Source organism: Mastigoproctus giganteus, chromosome 3 (assembly GCF_048544385.1).
Source record: "Mastigoproctus giganteus isolate SK-2022 chromosome 3, ASM4854438v1, whole genome shotgun sequence".
NCBI classification, from domain to species: Eukaryota; Metazoa; Arthropoda; class Arachnida; order Uropygi; family Thelyphonidae; genus Mastigoproctus; species Mastigoproctus giganteus.
The window spans coordinates 160,424,576-160,451,537 of record NC_143577.1 but is presented as its reverse complement, the minus strand read 5'-3'; the positions used below and the strand labels follow the sequence as shown (position 1 = coordinate 160,451,537).

The window sequence follows — 26,962 nt, the reverse complement described above, 5'->3', positions numbered from 1 at the left end:
TAAGTTTTAATTTTAAATTAATTTTAATTTAATTTTTGATTGGGACTTCCTGGAGTTACTTTTTCCATTAAGAGGTTTGGGATCCTTTTTTTGCTGAGACTTCTTCAGAATACCTCCATGGACTAGAACAGAAACATTTTATGAAATAGACCTCTTTGAATGTCATTGTGGAGTACAATGAATCATTCATTAGTACTATGGTGTTGGATAAATCTCATGTACCTCTGTTATTCAGGAAGGAGAATGATGTAGGTAAAGTAAACATTGGCAGTGAGCTGGATGATTTTGTAATAACTGAGAGGAAAGTGGAGGAGAGATTGTTGAGGATAAACATAAAAAAGGCACCTGGGGTGGATGGGATCTATCCAGTTATATTAAAGGAGGCAGCAAAGGAAGTAAGCAAACCCCTAGCCATAATTAGGAGAGCTTCTTTGGACTCAGGGGAGGTACCCATAGACTGGAGATGTGCAAATGTAACCCCAATTCACAAAGGAGGATCAAAGGCTGACACAAGTAATTATAGACCTGTTAGTTTAACTTCTGTTCCAGGTAAATTAATGGAGGCACTGGTTAAAGAAGCACTGCAGGATCATCTAGACAAGAATTCAGTTATAGCTCAGACGCAGCACGGTTTTGTTAAGGGCAGGTCTTGCCTGACCAATTTGATTGGATACTATGATGTAGTCACAAAAGAACTGGATGCAGGGAATAACTTTGATATTATATATTTGGATCTTAGAAAGGCTTTTGATACTGTTGCACATGGAAGACTGCTGCATAAATTGGAACAGTGTGGCATTGGAGGCAAATTGCTGCTATGGATAAGGGGATGGTTGAGTGGCAGAAGACAGAGAGTGGTAATCAATGGACACTGCTCAACGTGGACTAATGTTATTAGTGGAGTTCCTCAGGGTTCAGTGTTGGGTCCGTTGTTGTTTTCGGTGTTTATGAATGATATTGATGATGGTATATCAAGTTTAATGTCCAAGTTTGCAGATGATACAAAGGTTGGCAGGGTTGTTAAGGACACTACTGACGCTATGCTGCTGCAACAGGATCTGGAAAGGTTGAACAGATGGGCTGAGAGGTGGCAAATGAAGTTTAACATTGACAAATGTAAAGTACTACATATGGGAAACAGTAACCCCAGAGCAACGTATCAACTCTGCGGTACTACACTGACAGTGGTGGAGAATGAAAAGGACCTGGGGGTAATTGTGCAGGCAATATGAAGTTCTCTGAGCAGTGCAGACGAGCTGCAAGAGTAGCTCATGGTGTCTTGTCAATGATATACAGGAATTTTTCTAGCAGGGATAAGGAGGTGATTATTCCCTTGTATAAGGCAATGGTTAGGCCACATCTTGAGTACTGTATACAGGTCTGGAGGCCTCATTTCAAGAAGGATGTAGAGCTGCTGGAACGGGTACAGAGAAGGGCAACAAGATTAGTGAATGGAACAAAGGGTTGCTCTTACGAAGAAAGGCTTAAGTTTTGCAAATTACAGAGTCTGGAGACTAGGCACCGGCGAGGTGATCTGATAGAGGTGTATAAGGCTTTGAATGGTTTGAGCATGCTCAATGCCAATGGGATTCTTCATCTTGCTCAGAATAATCACCTCAGAGGGCATAAATTCAAATTGAGGAAGGACGGATGTCGGATAGATGTGCGGAAATTTGCCTTTGGCCAGCGGGTGGTTGGTTGGTGGAACCGACTTCCATCACTTGTTGTTGAAGTTGATAGCCTAAACAAATTTAAAGCTCAACTGGACAGGTATTTCGAACGAACGGAGGGGTGAAATGGGAGTGGTTTTTTTTTTTTTTTTTTATTTTTGGCTGATGCTGAATAAGCTTGCTTTCTTGCATCATATGCCTCTACTAATGCTAATGCTAATGCTAAATGCATGTGCAGATCTCAGACTTTTTGATTCTGCCATGTTTTAATAATCCATAAAAAGTTAAAAGGTATATCCATGGTATACTCACAAACCGTTCCCTCACCCTCCATAACCTCAGAACCAGCCTAATCTTCCCTCCATAACATATCCCTGTTCCCAAAATCCCAGGTTTAGCCACACATCAACCTCCCATTGGTTACACCTAACTCAACTCCAACCTATATAAACACTCAGGCCTCTCCTCCTACCTCTCCCAGTCCTTCCCAACCAGACCAAGAAACTCTACTCCAGTATCATGTTATCAGGTAAGCCCTTCCAACCTAATTTAGAGAGTAACTCTAGCAATTTTTCATAAACTATACTTAATAATTAATGAATTAATTAAATTATAAGCAAAAGTAATAAATAAATGGCAATTGTACATATAATGAAGTATATTATAATACTGTAGATGTAATCAGAATACATTGTATTGTAAATAATCAAATTATCTTCTATTTACTTAATTCAATTAAAGTATATATCATTATAAAATTGAAAACTTGTAGTATCACACCTCAAACAACGTTCTAATCCCCCACAGGCTTTTAAGACAGAAAACAAGTTCCCGAAATGTAGCCACAAAATGTTTAAGTGCTTGGCATTAACGAGGTTTAATCCTTTAAACTGTATCATTTCAATAATAAATTTAATAATTAATTTCTTAATCTACCACATGATATAACAGTGTAGTATCTAGCAGTTCATTAAAATAATAACGAACAATCATATAGATCTCCTCTTCCAAGTAACCTAATTGTTCTCTTTCAGATAAAATTAGGAAATGTTTGAGAGGTGTAGTGACTCTATACATAAAATAAGATAGAGTCAGCATTTGATTCCTTAATTCAGAAGTTACAATTATTAAGACTCAACATATCAAAAATGCATAACTTACCAAGTGTTCAGTACAGTAATCAGCTTGTGCAATTCTAGTACTGTTGAATGTGTTAGTTTCCACAAAATCTGCTCCAGCAGAGAGGTATGCCTAAAAAATATAATAATAATAAACAGAATTTTATGCAACATTATGTCTAGAAATTATTTCTAATGCATTAGCCCTTCCTGGAGTACATATATGCACATACTTTTTTCATGCATATCTGCCAAATTTTGACTTTCATTTAAAAAAGTTGGAGACCAGGCATTTGTGAGAATGAGGTTTTTGGGCAAAACCAGCAAAAAAACAGGTGGATTTTTTTCAAAAAGCAGGAGTGTTCCCCAAAAATCAGGAGAAAAACAGGCAAATTTTTGGAAAAAGCAGGTAGTGTTTTTTTTTTAATCCAGACCATTAAAAATTAAGTTTCACTGTCAAAATACACCCATAAGGTTGTTTGAAAGTTCAGCATGCTTTTAAACATTATCTTACCTAATATATTTCTGTTTGTATATTCCATTAGACATCAACTAATTCTGATTGATTCAAGAAAGATACTGTGGCAAACTTTGCCCTGTTGAAATGCTGAATCAAAGGTTTGTTTGTAACAATAGGCCTGCTGTCTAGACTTGGCTGTCAGGAACATTTCCAAAGCTTCACCAAAAGGAGAAGATCCAAACTCATTTTGTCTTTCTACTCTGACAGAAAATTCAGATTAGAAAACTTTCTAATCTCACACTCAGCACTGCTATGAGGAATTGTTAAAATGTCAAGCATAACTTTTAGGTCCTACAGTTGGAGAAAAAAAACCCAAAATAACTTATACACTTAGTGGGAATTGAACTAAAAACAGTTCAGGAAGAAAAATATTTCAGTGTTATGACATATAGTTGGACACAAAATTCTCCGAGCAGCATAGGCAAGCAGCAAGGAAGGCCCATGGTCTGTACTTGGCCAATACTTGGACACAGTGTAAGACCACATACCACACTGTGGTATGTGGTACTTCAAGTACTGAAGACTGCACCTAAAAAAGACATTGTGCATGTTGAAAGGATCCAAAGGAAAGACTTTGAATTTGTGGCCTACATAGCTTTAAAACTAGGCAGCTTAAAGGAGACCAAATTGAGATGTATAAGGCTCTGAGAGGTTAAAGTAAAATGGATGAGGGTGAAATTTTCATTGTTATAAATGATTCCAGAACTAGCAACCATGAATTCAAATTATGGAGGAGGACCTTTAGATTGGATTGTAGGGAGTTTTCTTTTTAGCAGTGAGTTATTAATTACTGGAATAAACTGCACCATAGGTGAGTGAGGCTGACAGCTTGAGGAAATTTGAAGTCTAGCTAGACATAATACAGACTAGCTAGACCTACATAATTAATTTTGATATTCATTATTTTTTTTTAATTAACTAATTTTTTTTGGCTGGTTCAGCAACCAGGGGTCCCCCCCCAAAAAAGCCTTGGCCTTCCTGCACCTTAACACTAACATTAATAATGCAAGGGTGCATAAATTTGAATTGGGAAAAGATGATTGCATCCTTTCTCAATTCAAAATCTGGCTGAAAAATTTTGCTTTCAGCCACAAAGTAATTGATTGAAGGAATAAACTTCCATCTGGTGTTGTGGAAGTGGGTAGTTTGAATAAATTTAAGGAAGAATTAGACAAATTATTAGAAGGGATGATTAAATGATGTAGAATGGGTCTTTTTTTTTTTTTGGCTAATTGGACTTGTTAGCTTGCATCATTTTCAGGGGTTTTTTTTCTGCAGAAAAGCACTGGAACAACATTCCAGAAGTTAAAAAGAAATAAAAGTAAAAAATTATATATTTAAATTTAAAATATATATATTTTAAAATAAAAATTATTTATTATTACTTATGCCATTGGCACCATGATTTTCTAAAAATTTTCCCAGAGGAGGATCCACCCTTTCCTAAGGATACTTCCTCAGCGTTCCGGAATTTTATATTTTACAAAAAAAGCCCTGATCACTTGCCTTTATTAAATACCAATATTCTGGTGGGAGAGGGGAATGGAGGAAATGTGATTCTAGATACTGCTAACTCTTACATTCCTTTATAAATATATAGCTGATGGTGAAATCCAAAATGGTTTTTTGGAATATCTATAGATAATCATGACATCCTGTTCAAAGTGTGCAAAATGGCCAGGGTAAGTTATGAAAAGGATTTGATAAAGGGATTCAAGAAATAAATTAATAAATTCTTTTCATGTGTAAACATTGAAAGGAAAGGAATGAACAATATTGATCCACTTCAAAGGAGCAGTGGCATCAAGTTTGATTGGGTCCTTTGGGTCAATATTTTCACAATAATACATTTCAGGGTGAGTAGACTGTTAGTTCAGCTAACAATTATTTAGCATTAAATGGATTTCTGATTAGTGAAAAGCTCTGGCAGTAATTATCAGGTTTAAAAGTGATGAACACACAAGTAGCTGTTGGCATCTATCTGGTTATACTGAAAAGTGTTTAAGGAAGTCACTAAAAGTCCAGTTTAAGGAGGTCACAAGAAAACCCAGTTTGCTTATACATATAAGCAAACTGGGGAACTTTTAAAGCTGAAGAACTTAACTGTTCTCCAGTTCTGTTTAGGAAAAGTTATTAATTTTGCCAGTGAGCAGATATTAAAACCATATTTTGCTGTAATATCTTGGGGAACTATTAAGTTGCATATCATCAGGAATTTTGAACCCACCTGATTATACATACAATGGGAACTGTCAAACTGTTAAAATACTATGACACAAATATAAAGAACTTAAAAACTGTCCGAGACCACTCTAGACACCTTTACAAAAGCCCTACTCTCTGACTTGACAGTAGTTACTTCTTTAAGTAAATCTCACATCAATGCACAATGATCACTGCCACCTAGTGAGTCTTTTACCTGCAGACTATTAATGCATGAAGAGTCACTGCTGATAATTATCAGCATGGTTTTGATTTGATCTGATTATAATCAGATCAAGAATATTGCTTTCTCTTGTTTGCCTCTCTAACATGCTAATGTAGGAAACAGTCACCCAGTAAATCCCCAAAAAGGCTTAGCACTATGTGAGAGAAACTCTACAATGTCCATTCAATATTTGAAAAGTTAAAGACCTCATTACAAGACATTCTGATTTACTGGCTCTCTCTATTTCTCTGTACAGTTTTTTGTTATACTCATCAGAGTAATTATGCCTATAACACACTCCTCTCATTTTTGCTTTCCCCAGTGCTTATGTCACACCAAACTTATTCAAAATTACACTGGCCACCCACATCAACTGGAAGCACTGCCTTAGATTTTATGTGCTTCTTAAATAAGAGCATAACCCCTCCTCCTTCCTGTCCTGTGGAAAAACAAAACTACCATCAAATATAAAGGGAAAAGTTTTTGCTTTCATAAAGGTGACTACAGTAGTCTCAGACAGCTTTTAAATTCTATACAATAAGACCAACTGATGATAATGTTACCATCAGTAAATTCTAAAGAGGAAGCATTCAAAGAATTAATAGAAGCTTTTCATAGCAACTATGAAATACAGTTCAAGGTTTAGGCCTAAATGGATGTCAGATGAACTAATGAGATGCGTGGCAGAGAAGAAAAATGCATGGGATGCATAAAAATTATCAGGCAACACAGAAGTCTACAGTAGATGTAAACTCAGTGGTGAGCTATAGTGGGCTCGCGAGAGCCCATTGTTATTTTTTTTTGAAAATTTGCGAGCCCATTGTTGAGACGATCATTTATTTTACAAATGAAATCCTGAATGCAATTATTGAGTATCCACTACAGTGGGGCGAGTGGGGCCTCATTCCCAGCATTTTAATGGCACAATTGATCGGTTATGTATTTTAAAATTGCTTCATTTTTTTAATTACAGTCAGACCTCTGTTTAACGAACTTCTCTATAGAGAATTTTTTTGATTCCCCTTGGTAATTACATTTAAAATAGTTTCCATTGAACGAAGAAAATTTCCATGTAACGAACGGATTAGGAGAGACAACTTTGTATGCATTGTTCTCGCCTCTAGCCTTTAGGCAATTTAGGTAATTAGAAAGAGCGAATTAAGGATGAAAGGGATTACCGTTTCACAATGTTAGTGGTGTCTGTAAACCTATGCAATCACATACCGAGAAGTCGCGCTAGTCAATATGCTTTCCATAGCCAGTCAGACGATTAAGAAGATCCCCGACATGGATAATAGCATCTGGTCAAGCTGTGTTGTGGTTCCCGTTTACTCCAATAAACGGGCGTTTGTTTTTCGGAGAAGTGAGTGATCCACTCCTTCCAGTAAATTTCTCCTGTCTGTGTTTACATGGTCACAGTAGCAGAATATCCGTGTGATTCCGACATTTTGCACTGTATTCAAAGAACTAGTGACAATAGCAACGTAGAGGGGAGTGGGGGGGGATATTGAGGCAACTAAGATATTATATAAACTTTACGAAGGTGAAATGTTGGCAGATTTTGAAACTTTGTGGAGTCTTTCACTGTGTAGAAAATATAATGACATATAATATTTGCTGATGCTATCGAGGCAGTGTTAGGTGGGTCGGAAAACTGCTAGCTTGGGGGGAGACAAAGACCAATAGATTGACAGTAGCCACTGGCAGAGGTGAAAGAGATTCTTGCACTGCTTCTATTAGAATGAGCAGAAGCCTGAAAAACAAGATGCATGGTATTTCAGAGACTGCTGGGAGCCACTGCGGTACAAGTAAACACATGGGTTGTGTTAGGGTAGCTAAGAATAGAAACAGATGCAGGTATACTTGCGTGTACACCAATGCTAGGAGTTTAGTAAATAAATTTGATGAATTTGAGGTATTGCTCAAAACATCAAAGGCAGATATTGTTGGGATATCAGAGACGTGGTGTCACACAGATATAGGGGATGCAGAACTGGAATTTGGGGAGTACAACGTCTACAGAAAGGATAGACAGGATAGGAAGGGGGGAGGGGTTATGCTATTAGTTAAGAAACACATAAAAACCAAGGAAGTGAAGCCAGTCGACATCGCTGGACAGTGCAGTGTTGAGTCAGTTTGGTGTGACATAAGCATTGGGAGATCAAAATTGAGAGTAGGAGTGTGCTATAGGCCTAATGACTCTGATGAGTATAATAAGGAACTGTACAGGGAAATAGAGTGGGCCAGTAAATCAGAGAGTCTTATAATGGGAGATTTTAATTTCCCAGATATTGACTGGAATTTGGGGGCTGGTTACTCACACACTAGCAGGGCTTTTGTGGATTTATTGGATGATTGTTTTCTACATCAGCATGTTCGGGAGGCTACTAGAGGGAGTAATACTCTTGATTTGATTATCAGCAGTGATTCTTCATGCATTAAGAATCTGCAGATAAATGAACCACTAGGTGGCAGTGATCACAGTGTGCTGAAGTGGGAGTTACTGAAAGAGGTAACTACCATTAGGGGTAAAGGGAAGGGTTATTGCTTCCGTAAAGGCGACTACGATGGACTGAGACAGTATTTAAATTCTATACAGTGGGACCAACTGATGATGTTACCAACAGCAAATTCAAAATGGGAAGCATTCAAAGAACTTATCTTGGAAGCTACTAGGCTTTACATACCAACTAAGAAGTATTGTTCAAGGTTTAGGCCAAAATGGATGTCAGATGAACTAATGAGGCATATGGCAGAGAAGAAAAATGCATGGGATACTTACAAATTAACACATGACACAGAAGCCTATGATAGATACAAGTTGATATGCAACCAAGTTACAAAGGAGGTTAGGCAGGCGAAGGCAGATTACGAGAAATCCTTGGCAAGGGATGCAAAGAAAAACAGCAAAGAGTTCTTTACTTATGTAAACTCTAGAAGGAAGGGGGTGAATCAGATTGGTCCACTTGATATTGATGGGTCAACTGTTGATGATCCTGCTCAGGTAGCTAACAAACTAAATGAATATTTTGCATCGACATTCACACATGAGGAGTTATTCAGCAAGGGGAATGCCAGAGGTGTATTGAACTCTAGCAGTCAGCTACAGAATCTTGAAATAACTGGGAGTAAAGTGGAGGAGAAACTGTTGAAGATAAACACAAGAAAGGCACCCGGGGTGGATGGGATCTATCCAGTTATATTAAAGGAGGCAGCAAAGGAAGTAAGCAAACCCTTAGCCATAATTATGAGAGCTTCCTTGGACGCAGGGGAGGTACCCATAGACTGGAAATGTGCAAATGTGACCCCAATTCACAAAGGAGGATCAAAGGCTGACACAAGTAATTATAGACCTGTGAGTTTAACTTCTGTTCCAGGAAAATTAATGGAGGCACTGGTTAAAGAAGCACTGCAGGATCATTTAGACAAGACTTCAGTTATAGCTCAGACACAGCATGGTTTTGTTAAGGGGAAGTCTTGCCTGACCAACTTGATTGGATACTATGATGCAGTCACAAAAGAACTGGATGCAGGGAATAACTTTGATATTATATACTTGGATCTTAGAAAGGCTTTTGATACTGTTGCACATGGAAGACTGCTACACAAATTGGAGCAGTGTGACATTGGAGGCAAATTGCTGCTATGGATAAAGGGGTGGTTGAGGGGGAGAAGACAGAGAGTGGTAATCAATGGACACTGCTCATCGTGGACTAATGTTATTAGTGGAGTCCATCAGGGCTCAGTGGGGTCCATTATTGTTTTCTGTATTTATAAATGATATTGATGATGGTATATCAAGCTTAATGTCCAAGTTTGCAGATGATACAAAGGTTGGCAGGGTTGTCAAGGACACTACTGACACTATGCTGCTGCAACAGGATCTGGAAAGGTTGAGCAGATGGGCTGAGAGGTGGCAAATGAAGTTTAACATTGACAAATGTAAAGTACTACCCATGGGAAACAGCAACCCCAGAGCAACGTATCAACTCTGTGGTACTACACTGACAGTAGTAGAGAATGAAAGGGACTTGGGGGTGATTGTGCAGGCAGATATGAAGTTCTCTGAGCAGTGCAGACGGGCTGCAAGAGTAGCTCATGGAGTATTGTCAATGATATACAGGAATTTTTCCAGCAGGGATAAGGAGGTGATTATTCCATTGTATAAGGCAATGGTCAGGCCACACCTAGAGTACTGTATACAGGTCTGGAGGCCTCATTTCAAGAAGGATGTAGAGCTGCTGGAACGAGTACAGAGAAGGGCAACAAGATTAGTGAATGGAACAAAGGGGTGCTCTTACGAAGAAAGGCTTAAGTTTTGCAAATTACAGTGTCTGGAGACTAGGCACCAGCGAGGTGATCTGATAGAGGTGTATAAAGCCTTGAATGGTTTAAGCATGCTCAATGCTGATGGGATTCTTCCTCTAGCTCAGAAAAATCACCTGAGAGGGCATAAATTCAAATTGAGGAAAGACAGATGTAGGATAGATAATTCAAACTATTAATGCTATTGATAATTAGAAAAATTCTGAAGGAAATTAAGAAGCTAAAATTCAGAGCATGTTGAAGTGGAAAGAATTTGAAGGAATCAAATTTGAAAGTAAAAAAATTACCTCGTGACAAGTTATTAAATGCATTGTTTAATCCTTAAAGGAAAAGTTATTAATGCAACAGGATGATTTTAAATTAAATAAAGAAAATGACAGTACCATTGAAAAAAATTTTAAACATACACTACCCAAAATCGTGGAATGTGAACGAACTTTCATCTGGGTGGCAAAGACGATGAAAACCGAATAAAAAATTTAAGTTTTCTGATAAAATATGAAATAAAAGTTAATGATTTTGTCAAAGACAGTTTATCTTTAAAATTGAGTGAAATTACCTTTACAATTAAGAAAGCCTGAAAATATCTTTGAAACCATTACGATTAGCTAAGCGAGCTTTCAGCGTAATGAATAATATTGAGTGAATGAATGAATAATGATGACAATTAAACACATTGCAGATTATGACATCTAAATGGAAAACCATTGCTTCAATTTGATCTGGATCGTTACGTCAAATCATTCCTCTGTAATCATCGCTCAGCTATTTAGCAAAGCAGAAGATCGACAACAAATATTAATAAAGAAGTAAATTGGCAATTTTTAGAATAAATTTTTCTTGAATATTTGTGAAATAATTTTTTTCCATGTAATCTGTGATTTTTTGTGTACTTTTTCTAGAAAGTCTGTTTTTCGTGTAATATTTGTTTTTATATTGTGGAATGCTTTGTGATAGTTTTTGTTATTTGTGATATGGGAAATATTTCATGTTATTTTTTATTTGCAATATTAAAATTTTATTACGAAAAAATGTATCCATTATATTTCCAAAGTTGTTAAAAAAATGACGAATAAAACAGTTGTGCATGTGCCAAGCACGCGCGGTAGATGGTTTATGTGAAACATCCTTTGCATTTCTTTTAGGTATCTTGATTTGTATATATCGATTACGAAATAAAAGAGCTTTTTTATTGTAAATATTTTATTGATCATTCACAGATTTTCATAATTTCTGGAAGTTTTGTTTGTTGTTTAGGAGCATTAGCAACTAAGACCATATTGCTCCGAGAATATGCGGTGGTCATTCCCTGACCTTTCCACATCCTCCGTATTTAGTGGTGACGGGCTCGAACCTCGGTCTAATCAAGAAGCGTGTGTTACACACTGCTGCTCCTTCCTACCTGGCTACGGAGGCGCTTATTTCTGGAAGACAAGATACAATGGATTTATGATAACTAAAGTAAGAGATGTATACTTGCGAGTGCAACATATCTAAATATCAGCACCGATTGATGTACCAATCTTGTAGTTGAAGTGACATACGCAGCTGTTAGGGGAACCTAACAATGGAATGTAACGAAAATACGAGACGAAAAAAGAAATTGTTGACAAATATTTCTATTGTTGCAATCATACTTACTGCAGTAAGTATGATTGTGACGTCATACTATTCAAAAAGTCTAAAAAGTTAGAACTCCAGACACTGTCATACCAGTAATCATTGTAAGGCGAGGCATGATGACCAGATTTTTAAGTTGTTTTTTTTTTAGATAAACTTGGAACGTTTTATACATTCACTTATACGCATTGTTAAGGGGGTAATAAGCCACATCCCCCCCCAAATCCACCCCTGACTCGAGATATCATACCCGTCATGAAAAATGTGTTATGCGCTCTAATCACACTACTAGTAGTGCGAGCGTGGGAAGCACCTCTAGTGGAAGCCATGGATGACGTCATTTCCATGACCGATCAAATTTATTCAGTAGAAAGTCAGAAAAACTGCAAGCCCATTGTTAAAATATTCACTGCTCACCACTGTGTAAACTAGTCTGTAATGAAGTCACAAAGGAGCTTAGGCAAGCTAAAGCAGATTATGAGAAATCTTTGCCAAAGGATGCAAATATAAACAAAGGCTTCTTTATGTAAACACTAGAAGGAAGGGTTAACCAATCAGATTGGTCCACTTCATATCAATGGTTCGACTGTTGATAATCCAGCTCAGCTTGATAAAAAACAGAATGAGTATTTTGCACATACATTCACACATGAGGAATTCTTTGGGGAAGTGGATGCCAGAAGTTTATCACACTCTAACAGGGAGCTAAATGATTTTGTAATAACTGAGAGAAAAGTGGAAGAGAAATTGTTGAAGTTAAGCATAAGAAAGGCACCTGCGGCAGATGAGATCTAACCAATTATATGAATGGAGGCAGCAAAGGATGTAAGCAAACCATTAACAGTAATTATAAGATCATCTTTGGGTTCAGGGGAGGATTTGCACTGGAGATGTGCAAATATATCACCAATTCACAAAGGGGGATCAAATGGTGACACAAATAAATACAGACCTGTTAGCTTAACTTCTGTTCCAGGAAAAAAATAATGAAGTCACTGGTTAAAGAAGTAATACAGGACCATCTAGACAAGCCTGAAGTTATACTTGAGACAAAGCATGGGTTTGTTAAAGAGAAACCTTGTCTGGCCAATCTGATTGGATACTATGATGTGGTCACAAAGGAAATGGATGCAAAAAATAATTTTTACATAATATACTTGGATTTCAAGAAAGCTTTTGATACTGTTGCACATAAAAGACCGCTGTACAAATTGGAGCAGTGTGGCATTAAGGGAAAGTCACTGCTATGGATAATGACATGTTGAGTGGCAGAAGACAGAGTGGTAATCAATGAACACTGTTCTTCATGGACTAATGTTATTAGTTGAGTTCTTTAGAGTTCAGTGTTGAGCTCATTATTGTTCCTATATTTATCAATAATACTGATAGCATATCATGCTTAATGTATAAGTTTGCAGACGATACAAAGGTTGGCAGTGTGTTTAATGACTGCAATGTTGGTACACTACTACAACAGGATCTGGAAAAGTTAGGCAGATGAGTTGAGAAATAGCGATTGAAGTTTATCATTGACAAATGCAAAGTATTGAAAAATGGGTAGCAGCAGTGATGAGCTAACAAAATCTTAACAACTGGTTCCTTATAAAAAGTCCTGATTCCTGATTAGCGGAAAGATGCATTGACAATTTTTTTCCTCTATAAGAAGTGGCAATCATTGAGCCACTGGGAGTCATACTTAACAATAATATTATAAAAAACAGAGTTAGGGAAGGATGCTATGTGGTTATTTTCCATTAAGGTTATTACCATATTAAATACCACTCAAATACCACGTTAAATTAATACTATAGTTTATTATGCTGTTTGCCTAAATTACTATACATTAAAGTGATGTTTCAAATATCTCAAATAACTTACATATTACATGCAAGTTATTTAAGTTTTACTGATGCTCTGCATGGTCTGATGATGGGCATCGATAAGATGCCTGAAACATCACAATAATGTATAGTAATTTAGGCGAACAGCCTAATAAACTCTATTATTAATTTCACATGGTATATGAGTGGTATTAATATAGTGATAACCTTAATATAAAAACATTTTTACAAGCTTATTATAATAGAAAAAATATCGCTACATTAAACAAATTTAAAATATGTAAATTTGAACTGAAAATATACAGAAGATATGTATGAGTAAGACCATAACAATGTTTAATAAAGAAATGCCTATCATTCTGCATTATGAAATATTACATGCAAGTTATTTAAGTTTTTTAAAAAATTTTATATAATCATGTTGAAGTGTACAATGCAGCAAACAATATTTTAATCATAATGAAGTAAATTATTAATTACTTTAAGCATTAGTAGAGGCATATGATGCAAGAAAATCAGCTTATATAGCATCAGCCCAAAAAAAAAAAAAAAAAAAAAAAACTTCTCGTTTCACCCATCCATTTACTCCAAAAGTTTGTTTAGTTCAGCCTTGAATTTATTTATGCTGTCAACTTCCACAACAACAGATGGAAGTTTGTTCCAGCAATCAACCACAGGTTGGCTAAAGGCAAATTTCTGCACATCTATTCTACAACTGTCTTTCCTCAATTTGAATGCCCTTTCAGGTGTGGAATCTGAGCAAGAATCCCATCAGCTTTGAGCTTACTCAAACCATTCAAGGCCTTATACACCTCAATCAGATCACCGTGAAGGTGCTTCGTCTCCAGACTCTACAATTCACAGAACTTAAGCCTTTTTTGGTAACAGCTTCCCTTTGTTCCACTCACTAATCTCGTTGCCCTTCACTTTACTCGTTCCATCAGCTCTAAATCGTTCCTAAAATGAGGCCTCCAGACCTGTATGCAGTACTCAAGGTGTGGCCTAACCATTGCCTTATACAAGGGGATAATCACCTCCTTATCCCTGCTAGCAAAATTCCTATATATCATTGACAAGACCCCCAAGAGCTACTCTTGCAACCTATTTGCACTGCCCGGAAAATTTGATATCTGACAACATAATTATCCCCAGGTCTTTTTCAATTCTCCACTACCCTGAGTGTAGTACCATATGTTGGTATGTTACTCTGGGGTTACTGTTAATCATAGGCAGTACTTTGTATTTATCCACTTTTCCAGATCCTGTTGTGGTAGAATACTGTCCTTACTGTCATTAACAACCCTACCAACCTTCGTGTTGTCTGCAAACTTAGATATTAAGCCTGATATACCATCATCAATATCATTAATAAATACAGAAAACAGCAATGATGGGCCCAACACGGAACCTTGGAGGACACCACTAATAAAATTAGTCCATGAAGAGCAGTGTCCATTCATTACCACTCTCTGTCCTCTCCCACTCAACCATCCCTTTATTCATAGCAGCAACTTGCCCTTAATGCCACACCACTCCAACTTGTACAGTACTCTTCCATGTACAACAGTATCAAAAGCTTTGATAAAATCCAAGTATATGATATCAAAATTATTTTTTGCATCCAGTTCCTTTGTGACCACATCATAGTATCCAATCAAATTGGTCAGACAAGACTTCCCCTTAACAAACCCATGCTGTGTCTGAAGTATAACTGCAGTCTTGTCTAGACAGATGATCCAGCAGTGCTGCTTTAACCAGTGACTCCATTATTTTCCCCAGTAGAGAAATTAAACTAGCAGTAATTAAACAACCTGTAATTACTCGTGTCAGCTTTCAATCTCCCTTGGTGAATTGGGGATACATTTGCACATCTCCAGTCAGTGGGAACCTCCCCCTGAGTCCATGGGTGCCCTCATAATCATAGCTAATGGCTTGCTTACGTCCTTTGCTGCCTCCTTTAATATAACTGGATAGATCCCATTCTCCCCAAGTGCCTTCCTTATGTTTAACTTCAGCAATTTTTTGAGCATAAATGGTTGTGTGCAAGTAAATAGTATGAGTATTTTAACTCTACAAGATTAAAATAAGTAGTTGGAAATCATTAATCATACATATATAAATCACATGAAATATCATATTTACCCTGTGGATGGTAGATACAATTTCTGGTTGTGTTAGACTTAATATGTCATTGTTTCCTTTTAATGGAACTGGGTGATCTTTAAATTCTTCTCCTCTATAATCATCTTCATTTAGTCTGTATCTCTGAATCATTGTACCCATGGCACCATCAATCACCATTACTCGCTCTTTTAATGTCTTCAAAATATTCTGCCCTATATGAAAAATCAAAATGTTTATGATAAATTTCACAATGCATTAAGTTTTAGAAATTTTAATATCCCAACATAAAGCAACAATTACATAAAAAAGAACTAACAATAACATTTTTGTGCCTCTTGAGGTAAGATTACTAAAATAAATTGACAGAATTTAAAACACATCAGATTATATACACTGAGACCACTTCGTTAGGTACACATATTTAATAGTGAATAGATCCTCTGTTAGCTGTCAGAACAGCATGGACTTATTGTGAGCATAGAACCAACATGGTGTTGAAAGCATGCCACAGGGATGCTGGTCCATGTTGACTCAACTGCTTCCCACAGTTGTTGCAAATTGAGTAGTATTGTATCTCGACTCAGAAGAGCTCGTTTCACCTCATCCAACATTATGCTGAATTGTATGAAGACATGGTGACTGGGGAGACCAAACACGGTAGGTATAATTCACTTGCATGTTCCTGGAACCATTTCAGCACAATTCTGGACTTTTAACACAACACATTATCATAATGGAAGAACCCATTTGCAGATGAATATGCTGCAACCACAAAGACACTCATTGAAAATAAATTATAGATAACCAGTGGCATCCAAATGTTGCTCCACTGGTATCAAGGGACCAATACATACTAAAAAATCACTCCCCACACCATTACACTGTACAATTGACATCTGGCAAGATGAGTCTGGGGACTCACTGTTTCTGCCATATTCTGATATTCCCATCAGCATGAAATAGCAAGAACCATGATTCATCCATTAGACCAGGCCTTGTTTTTTGCTGACAGGAAGGGAATCTGGTTCAGTAGTCAGCTGCCACAACCATCCATGAAAAGATGTGCATTCTGAAAATTCTCTTTGGTTACCATTGTTGTACTGACTGAAACCTTTCTGTTACCCTGCACAAGTCTTGTCAGTGTCTGTAGTCATCTCACTCAGCAAGCTGTTTCCAAACATAGATCACCATTGACTATGTTACTTATATACATGAGACACAGTCATATGTGAATCCCTCATAGAGTTTGCAGCTTCTGAGATGCTCATACCAGTGAGTCTGGTGCCATCTACTGTGCCATATGTGTGTATGTGTTATGGGTGTTTAGTGGCACATAAGCAGCACTGACTATAGTCCACCTATCCAAAAGGATGTGTCAGAAGTAATTCCGAATTGAAGCCACTTCAATTTCATTTTAAAAACCTATTCAGAATCTATGATACATTCCAATTTTTTTAGAAAAGTTCATTAATATTTGCCTGATCGCCAATAATATGCTCTAGTGATATCGGTTCTTGTAGATAAGTCAGAGAAAGCAGGACTGATGTTCTGTCTTGGTAATAGTTATTACAGTCAATAAGAATACGTTTGAGATGTGCTGAGCAGTATGGGCAGGAAGGAGGATCATCACCTATGAGTAGATGGAGGTGGGTCAGATGAGTATGTCCTATTCTTGCCCGTGAAAGTACCACTTCTTCCCTTCTAGTTGTCTGGATACTCGAGTGCCAAAATTTTGGTTCCTGTTTCAACTGAAAAATGCTTGTTATTAGTCTGGGTATACCATAGCTCTTTCCACTGTTCAAGGCTGCTTATATGACGACATCATAGTCAGAAGCTGGAATATGGGCAGAGATCAAATCTAAAGTTGAGGGATTTTTTGCAGATATATCTGCCAGTTCATTCTCCTTTATCCCTGAATGTGCTGGAATCCAACAAAAGTTCATTAATTGTTGACGAAGTTCAATTTTCAAGAGCAACCTCCTGATTTGGTTTAAAACAGTGATTCGTATAGGAGGGATTTTACATTGCTCTAATTGAGCTGAGAGAGTCGGTGTAAATTATATATTTCGGAGATGGGGAAAGATTCAGATTTTCTAGAGCTCATTTTATTCCATGTAGTTCTGCAGAAAAGTTGCTATGCTCAGGTGGAAGGGAAGCTGAAATGACAGCAGAGGGAAACACTGTTGCTGCTCCAACAATTGACTAAGGTTTGGACCCATCAGTATATATTGGTAGGAAATCAATATAGCTCTGAATATGGTTTCCATGGAGTTGTTTCACGTTGAGAGTCGGTAGAAGATTCTTACCCAACTGAAGAAAATAAGGATCACAATTCAGTTGAGGAAGGGGAATCCAAGGTGGGTGGGAGTAATTCATTACTGTTGACTATTGTGAAGAGGAATTTTCCAACTCTGTGATATTTCAAGAAGCAGTAGGCCTGCTGATATTATTTTACTAGGTTTATTTCTATAGAGATTAGATAATTGTGGACTGAAAAGGTGAATAGGATGCAGACAGCAACTTTTTATTTTGGATGCATACTTAAGTAGTAACATTTTTCTGTGGAGGTGCAAAGGGGGTTCATGAGCTATTGTTATTTGTTATTATGGTTTGTTTTTTTTTAGGAGTGTTAGCAACTAAAACCACATTGCTCCGGGGATATGCGGTGGTCATTCCCTGACCTTTCCGCATCCTCCATATTTGGTAGTCACAGGGCTCGAACCCCGGTCTAATCAAGAAGCGTGTACTATGCACTGCTGCTCCTGCCCACCTGGCTATGGAGGCGCCCTTGGTTCATGAGCTGGAGATGTCCTGAAGGCTCCAAATGCAATCCATAATGCATAGTGGTGTATGGGGGTCCAGCCACGTACACTCCTTCAGGCAGAATCATAGAATGGAGCACCATAATTCAAATGGGATTTAATCAATGACTTATATAATTGGAAGCAACGACATACAATCTGCTCCCCAAGACAGGGCAGATAAAGCTCTTAATATGTTCATCTTTTTTGAGACAGGTATTAAGTACAAATTTAATATGTTCAAGGAAGTTTAACTTGTTGTCAAGGGTTAATCCCAAGAATCTGATGTGGTTGGCAATCGGAATAGTAAAGTTTGACATGTGAAGTTCAGGATCTGTATGCAATTTCCATTGATTGCAAAAATGTATAGCAACAGTTTTCTGTTGTGAAAGACTATAGCCAGTGAGCACACTGCCCACTTTTGTACTTTATTCATGGATATCTGTAACTGGCATTCAATAGATCTCATTCTGAGAATGGCAAGAAAGAGAGAGATCATCAGCATAAATGTAAGCCTCAACAGTATTTGGAAGTGCTTTTGTAACAGAGTCAATTCTAAGGGCAAAAAGGGTTGCACTCAGTACAGACCCTTGCAGAACTCCTTCCTGCAAGAATGTTGTAGAAAGGGAGTCAAAATATCAGACTTGAAAAGAATGACTCCATAAAAAGTTCTTAATAAATATAGGCAGGTTGCCTCGTAGACCAAAAGCATGCAGGTCTCTCAGAATGCCGTGATGACAGGTAGTATCAAATGCCTTCTCTGTCTATGGAGACCATAACAACGTGTTCATTTTTCACAAAGGCATTGCGAATTGTGGACTCAGCCTTGATCATGAGATCTAAGGCAAACTTGTTTAGGCAAAAGCCACACTGACTATTACTCATTAGATGTTGGTCTTCAATGATCCAAACAAGTCATCTGTTGGTCATTTTCTCAAGGATTTTACCAAGGCAACTGGAGAGGGAAGTTGGCCAGTAACTATAAGGACTGGAAGGATCTTTTCCAGGTCTTTTTGGAGGTCTCAGAACGAGTGTAGCCTGTGCGGACGTACATTTTTGCCGCTCCTGGAACAGAGAAGTTTTTTCTGATTTATTTTCTGTTTTATTAGCTTAAATTGGCATATTAACTTATTTTCTAGAGTAGCTTTATATTCCTATTTATGATACCTAGTTTAAAGTAACTTAGACAGAGATTTTGTAGGTATTACTTAGTATCGGAAAGGGTATCAAATCCACGTGTTTACCTTCGTAAATTGCCGCCATTGTTACGCGATAATAGATAGCATAAGCTTAATATAGTATAGTATAGTACATAATATTGTCAATTAATCAGATAATTAATCTTGTTGAACTTCATTGTCAATTAAATTGTACTTTTAACTATACATATAACGACTTGGGTTACGTAACATAAATAATTAGTAAAAAATAAATAATTAATACTTAACTTAGCATTAGCATTTTTTTTTTAGCATTCGTAGAGGCATTTGATGCAAGAAAGCAAGCTTATGCAGAATCAGCCAAAAAAAAAAAAAAAAAACCCACTTCCACTTCACCCCTCTGTTCGTTCAAAATACCTGTCCAGCTGAGCCTTAAACTTATTTAGGCTATCAACCTCCACTACAAGGGATGGAAGTCTGTTCCACCAACCACCCACCCGCTGGCTAAAGTCAAATTTCCGCACATCTATCCTACATCTGTCTTTTCTCAATTTGAATTTATGCCCTCTCAGGTGATTATTCTGAGCTAGAGGAAGAATCCCATCAGCATTGAGCATGCTCAAACCATTCAAGGCTTTATACACCTCTATCAGATCACCTCGCTGGTGCCTAGTCTCCAGACACTGTAATTTGCAAAACTTAAGCCTTTCTTCGTAAGAGCACCCCTTTGTTCCATTCACTAATCTTGTTGCCCTTCTCTGTACTCGTTCCAGCAGCTCTACATCCTTCTTGAAATGAGGCCTCCAGACCTGTATACAGTACTCTAGGTGTGGCCTGACCATTGCCTTATACAAGGGAATAATTACCTCCTTATCCCTGCTGGAAAAATTCCTGTATATCATTGACAATACTCCATGAGCTACTCTTGCAGCCCGTCTGCACTGCTCAGAGAACTTCATATCTGCCTGCACAATCACCCCCAAGTCCCTTTCATTCTCTACCACTGTCAGTGTAGTACCACAGAGTTGATACGTTGCTCTGGGGTTGCTGTTTCCCATGTGTAGTACTTTACATTTGTCAATGTTAAACTTCATTTGCCACCTCTCAGCCCATCTGCTCAACCTTTCCAGATCCTGTTGCAGCAGCATAGTGTCAGTAGTGTCCTTGACAACCCTGCCAACCTTTGAATCGTCTGCAAACTTGGACATTAAGCTTGATATACCATCATCAATATCATTTATAAATACAGAAAACAATAATGGACCCAACACTGAGCCCTGAGGGACTCCACTAATAACATTAGTCCACGATGAGCAGTGTCCATTGATTACCACTCTCTGTCTTCTCCCCCTCAACCACCCCTTTATCCATAGCAGCAATTTGCCTGCAATGTCACACTGCTCCAATTTGTGTAGCAGTCTTCCATGTGCAATAGTATCAAAAGCCTTTCTAAGATCCAAGTATATAATATCAAAGCTATTCCCTGCATCCAGTTCTTTTGTGACAGCATCATAATATCCAATCAAATTGGTCAGGCAAGACTTCCCCTTAACAAAACCATGCTGTGTCCGAGCTATAACTGAAGTCTTGTCTAAATGATCCTGCAGTGCTTCTTTAACCAGTGCCTCCATTAATTTTCCTGGAACAGAAGTTAAGCTCACAGGTCTATAATTACTTGTGTCAGCCTTTGATCCTCCTTTGTGAATTGGGGTCACATTTGCACATTTCCAGTCTATGGGTACCACCCCTGAGTCCAAGGAAGCTCTCATAATTATGGCAAAGGGTTTGCTTACTTCCTTTGCTGCCTCCTTTAATATAACTGGATAGATCCCATCCACCCCGGGTGCCTTTCTTGTGTTTATCTTCAACAGTTTCTCCTCCACTTTACTCCCAGTTATTTCAAGATTCTGTAGCTTACTGCTAGAGTTGAATACACCTCTGGCATTCCCCTCGCTGAATAACTCCTCATGTGTGAATGTCGATGCAAAATATTCATTTAGTTTGTTAGCTACCTGAGCAGGATCATCAACAGTTGACCCATCAATATCAAGTGGACCAATCTGATTCATCCCCTTCCTTCTAGAGTTTACATAAGTAAAGAACTCTTTGCTGTTTTTCTTTGCATCCCTTGCCAAGGATTTCTCGTAATCTGCCTTCGCCTGCCTAACCTCCTTTGTAACTTGGTTGCATATCAACTTGTATCTATCATAGGCTTCTGTGTCACGTGTTAATTTGTAAGTATCCCATGCATTTTTCTTCTCTGCCATATGCCTCATTAGTTCATCTGACATCCATTTTGGCTTAAATCTTGAACAATATTTCTTAGTTGGTATGTAAAGCCTAGTAGCTTCCAAGATTAATTCTTTGAATGCTTCCCATTTTGAATTTGCTGTTGGTAACATCATCAGTTGGTCCCACTGTATAGAATTTAAATACTGTCTCAGTCCATCGTAGTCGCCTTTACGGAAGCAATAACCCTTCCCTTTACCCCTAATGGTAGTTACCTCTTTGAGTAAATCCCACTTCAGCACACTGTGATCACTGCCACCTAGTGGTTCATTTATCTGCAGATTCTTAATGCATGAAGAATCACTGCTGATAATCAAATCAAGAGTATTACTCCCTCTAGTTGCCTCCCGAACATGCTGATGTAGAAAACAATCATCCAATAAATCCACAAAAGCCCTGCTAGTGTGTGAGTGACCAGCCCCCAAATTCCAGTCAATATCTGGGAAATTAAAATCTCCCATTATAAGACTCTCTGATTTACTGGCCCACTCTATTTCCCTGTACAGTTTCTTATTATACTCATCAGAGTCATTAGGCCTATAGCACACTCCTACTCTCAATTTTGATCTCCCAATGCTTATGTCACACCAAACTGACTCAACACTGCACTGTCCAGCGATGTCGACTGGCTTCACTTCCTTGGTTTTTATGTGTTTCTTAACTAATAGCATAACCCCTCCCCCCTTCCTATCCTGTCTATGCTTTCTGTAGACGTTGTACTCCCCAAATTCCAGTTCTGCATCCCTTATATCTGTGTGACACCACGTCTCTGATATCCCAACAATATCTGCCTTTGATGTTTTGAGCAATACCTCAAATTCATCAAATTTATTTACTAAACTCCTAGCATTGGTGTACACGCAAGTATACCTGCACCTGTTTCTATTCTTAGCTACCCTAACACAACCCATGTGTTTACTTGTACCGCAATGGCTCCCAGCAATCTCTGAAATATCATGCATCTTGTTTTTCAGGCTTCTGCTCATTCTAATAGAAGCAGTGCAAGAATCTCTTTCACCTCTGCCAGTGGCTACTGTCAATCTATTGGTCTTTGTCTCCCCCCAAGCTAGCAGTTTTCCGACCCACCTAACGCTGCCTCGATAGCATCAGCAAATATTCTTGCACTCTTTCTATTTAAATGTATCCCATCCCTGTAGAAGCAATCTCTCCTGTTAACAAGTACAGTCCAGGCTGAAAAAAATTCTACCCCTTGAGCCTTGCACAATCTTTCCAGGGCCGAATTGATCGACAAGGCTCTCATCATATACTCCCTCCTATCGTGTCTGGGCAGAATTGCAGACACTTTCAAATTCAACCCTAATTCTCGGCTTTTGTTCAACAGTGACCTGTACTTGTTAAGTACTGGTCACTGTTGAACTTTATACAGTAGTTATATAAAGGGATTTAGTAGATAACACTTGATACTGAAACATAAATATAGCATTATAACTGTGTTGGGATATACGTTTAGGGTTTTAATTTTGTACTGAAATTGAAATTAAATTGAAATCATGACTCAGACCAGAGCAGCAAAGCAAAAGGCTCAAGCTAATGGGAGTGCTGTGGCTCAGGGGAGAACTGAGGGGGGCAGTTGCCCTCTGAATCACAGCCTATTAAAATGCAGTACATGCTTGATGTTTGTGGAGCAGTCGGGTACGGGACATGATACTGCCATGGGGGATGTCTTTCTGTGTGCGGGATGCAAGGAGTGTAAGGAAATCAGGCGACAACTCAGCGTTGTTATGGGCCTATATGAGAGCGTGAAGGACAGGGTGGATGCCCTCGGAGGATTAAAAGTGAGGGGCCCATCAAGCTCTCAGCTGCCCAAACCAATGCCAGAGCTTGCACTGATCATCACGCAACACGGCGGCAGCCCCCAAGGCAGAATGCGCTGGTCCCAAAGGAACTAGTAGTTGTTGGTGACTCTATTGTCAGGGAAACGGGAAACATGCTTTGTAAAAAGGATAGGTGGAACAGGACCAGGGTATTTCTGCCAGGGGCAGGTTGATGACGTAGAGCGGATATCATCTTTTAGGGGCACAAAAGGTGATATAGTTGGCACTAAGGATATTAAGAGTAGGAGACCGGCACTAAGGATATTAAGAGAAGGAGACCAGCGGAATTACTTAACAAGTACAGATCACTGTTGAAAAAAACGCGTGAATTAGGGTTGAATTTGAAAGTGTCTGCAATTCTGCCCAGACACGATAGGAGGGAGTATATGATGAGAGCCTTGTCGATCAATTCGGCCCTGGAAAGATTGTGCAAAGCCTGGTCTGTACTTGTTAACAGGAGAGACTGCTTCTACAGGGATAGGATACACTTAAATAGAAAGGGTGCAAGTGTGTTTGCTGATGCTATTGAGGCAGTGTTAGGTGGGTCGGAAAACTGATAGATTGGGGGGATACAAGGACTAATATATTATCAGTAGCCACTGGCAGAGGTGAAAGTGATTCTTGCACTGCTTCTATTGGAATGAGCCTGGAAAATAAGATGCAGGATATTTCAGAGACTGCTGGGAATCATTGGGGTACAAGTAAACACATGGGTTGTGTTAGGTTAGCTAGAAAAAGAACAGGTGCATGTATACTTGCATGTATACCAATGCTAGGAGTTTAGTAAATAAATTTGATGAATTTGAGGTATTGCTCAAAACATCAAAGGCAGATATTGTGGGGATTTCAGAGACGTGGTGTCACACAGATATAAGGAATGCAGAACTGGAATTTGGGGAGTACAATGTCTACAGAAGGGATAGACAGGATAGGAAGGGAGGAGGGATTATGCTATTAGTTAAGAAATACATAAAATCCAAGGAAGTGAAGCCAGTCGACATTGCTGGACAGAGCAATGTGGAGTCAGTTTGGTGTGACATAAGCATTGGGAGATCAAAATTGAGAGTAGGAGTGTGCTATAGGCCTAATGACTCTGATGAGTATAATAAGAAACTGTACAGGGAAATAGAGTGGGCCAGTAAATCAGAGAGTCTTATAATGGGGGATTTTAATTTCACAGATATTGACTGGAATTTGGGGGCTAGTCACTTACACACTAGCAAGGCTTTTGTGGATTTATTGGACGATTGTTTTCTACATCAGCATGTTCGGGAGGCAACTAGAGGGAGTAATACTCTTGATTTGATTATCAGTAGTGATTCTTCATGCATTAAGAATCTGCAGGTAAATGAACCACTAGGTGGCAGTGATCACAGTGTGCTGAAGTGGGATTTACTCAAAGAGGTAACTACCATTAGGGGTAAAAGGAAGGGTTATTGCTTTCGTAAAGGCGACTACGATGGACTGAGACAGTATTTAAATTCTATACAGTGGGACCAACTGATGATGTTACCAACAGCAAATTGCAAATGGGAAGCATTCAAAGAACATATCTTGGAAGCTACTAGGCTTTACATACCAACTAAGAAATGTTGTTCAAGGTTTAGGCCTAAGTGCATGTCAGATGAACTAATGAGACATATGGCAGAGAAGAAAGATGCATGGGATACATACAAATTAACACATGACACAGAAGCCTATGATAGATACAAGTTGATCTGTAACCAAGTTACAAAGGAGGTTAGGCAGGCGAAGGCAGATTACGAGAAATCTTTGGCAAAGGTTGCAAAGAAAAACAGCAAAGAGTTCTTTACTTATGTAAACTCTAGACGGAAGGAGATGAATCAGATTGGTCCACTTGATATCGATGGGTCAACTGTTGATGATCCTGCTCAGGTAGCTAACAAACTAAATGAATATTTTGCATCGACATTCACACATGAGGAGTTATTCAGCAAGGGGAATGCCAGAGGTGTATTCAACTCTGGCAGTAAGCTAGAGAATCTTGAAATAACTGAGAGTAAAGTGGAGGAGAAATTGTTGAAGATAAATACAAGAAAGGCACCTGGGGTGGATGGGATCTATCCAGTTATATTAAAGGAGGCAGCAAAGGAAGTAAGCAAACCCTTAGCCATAATTATGAGAGCTTCCTTGGACGCAGGGGAAGTACCCATGGACTGGAGATGTGCAAATGTGACCCCAATTCACAAAGGAGGATCAAAGGGCGACACAAGTAATTATAGACCTGTTAGTTTAACTTCTGTTCCCGGAAAATTAATGGAGGCACTGGTTAAAGAAGCACTGCAGGATCATCTAGACAAGACTTCAGTTATAGCTCAAACACAGCATGGTTTTGTTAAGGGGAAGTCTTGCCTGACCAATTTGATTGGATACTATGATGCAGTCACAAAAGAACTGGATGCAGGGAATAACTTTGATATGATATACTTGGATCTTAGAAAGGCTTTTGATACTGTTGCACATGGAAGACTGCTGCACAAATTGGAGCAGTGTGGCATTGGAGGCAAATTGATGCTATGGATAAAGGGGTAGTTGAGGGGGAGAAGACAGAGAGTGGTAATCAACAGACACTGCTCATTGTGGACTAATGTTATTGGTGGAGTCCCTCAGGGTTCAGTATTGGGTCCATTATTGTTTTCTGTATTTATAAATGATATTGATGATGGTATATCAAGCTTAATGTCCAAGTTTGCAGACGATACGAAGGTTGGCAGGGATGTCAAGGACACTACTGACACTATGCTACTGCAACAGGATCTGGAAAGGTTGAGCAGATGGGCTGAGAGGTGGCAAATGAAGTTTAACGTTGACAAATGTAAAGTACTACATATGGGAAACAGCAACCCCAGTGCAACATATCAACTCTGTGGTACTACACTGACAGTGGTAGAGAATGAAAAGGACCTGGGGGTAATTGTGCAGGTGGATATGAAGTTTTCTCAGCAGTGCAGACGGGCTGCAAGAGTAGCTCATGGTGTATTGTCGATGATATATAGGAATTTTTCTAGCAGGGATAAGGAGGTGATTATTCCCTTGTATAAGGCAATGGTCAGGCCACACCTAGAGTACTGTATACAGGTCTGGAGGCCTCATTTCAAGAAGGATGTAGAGAAGCTGGAACGAGTACAGAGAAGGGCAACAAGATTAGTGAATGGAACAAAGGGGTGCTCTTACGAAGAAAGGCTTAAGTTTTGAAAATTACAGTGTCT

General features: G+C 38.5%; 1 protein-coding gene across 1 annotated transcript in view; it reads right to left on the bottom strand.

The window, feature by feature from the left end:
- The window catches only part of LOC150088367 (methionine synthase-like), a 668,558-nt gene that overhangs the window by 602,394 nt on the left and 39,202 nt on the right, over positions 1–26,962 (bottom strand). Inside the window, 2 exon segments of the mRNA XM_090370745.1 lie at positions 2,832–2,921; positions 15,666–15,859. Of these exon segments, the coding sequence (XP_090226871.1) occupies positions 2,832–2,921; positions 15,666–15,859 (284 nt within the window).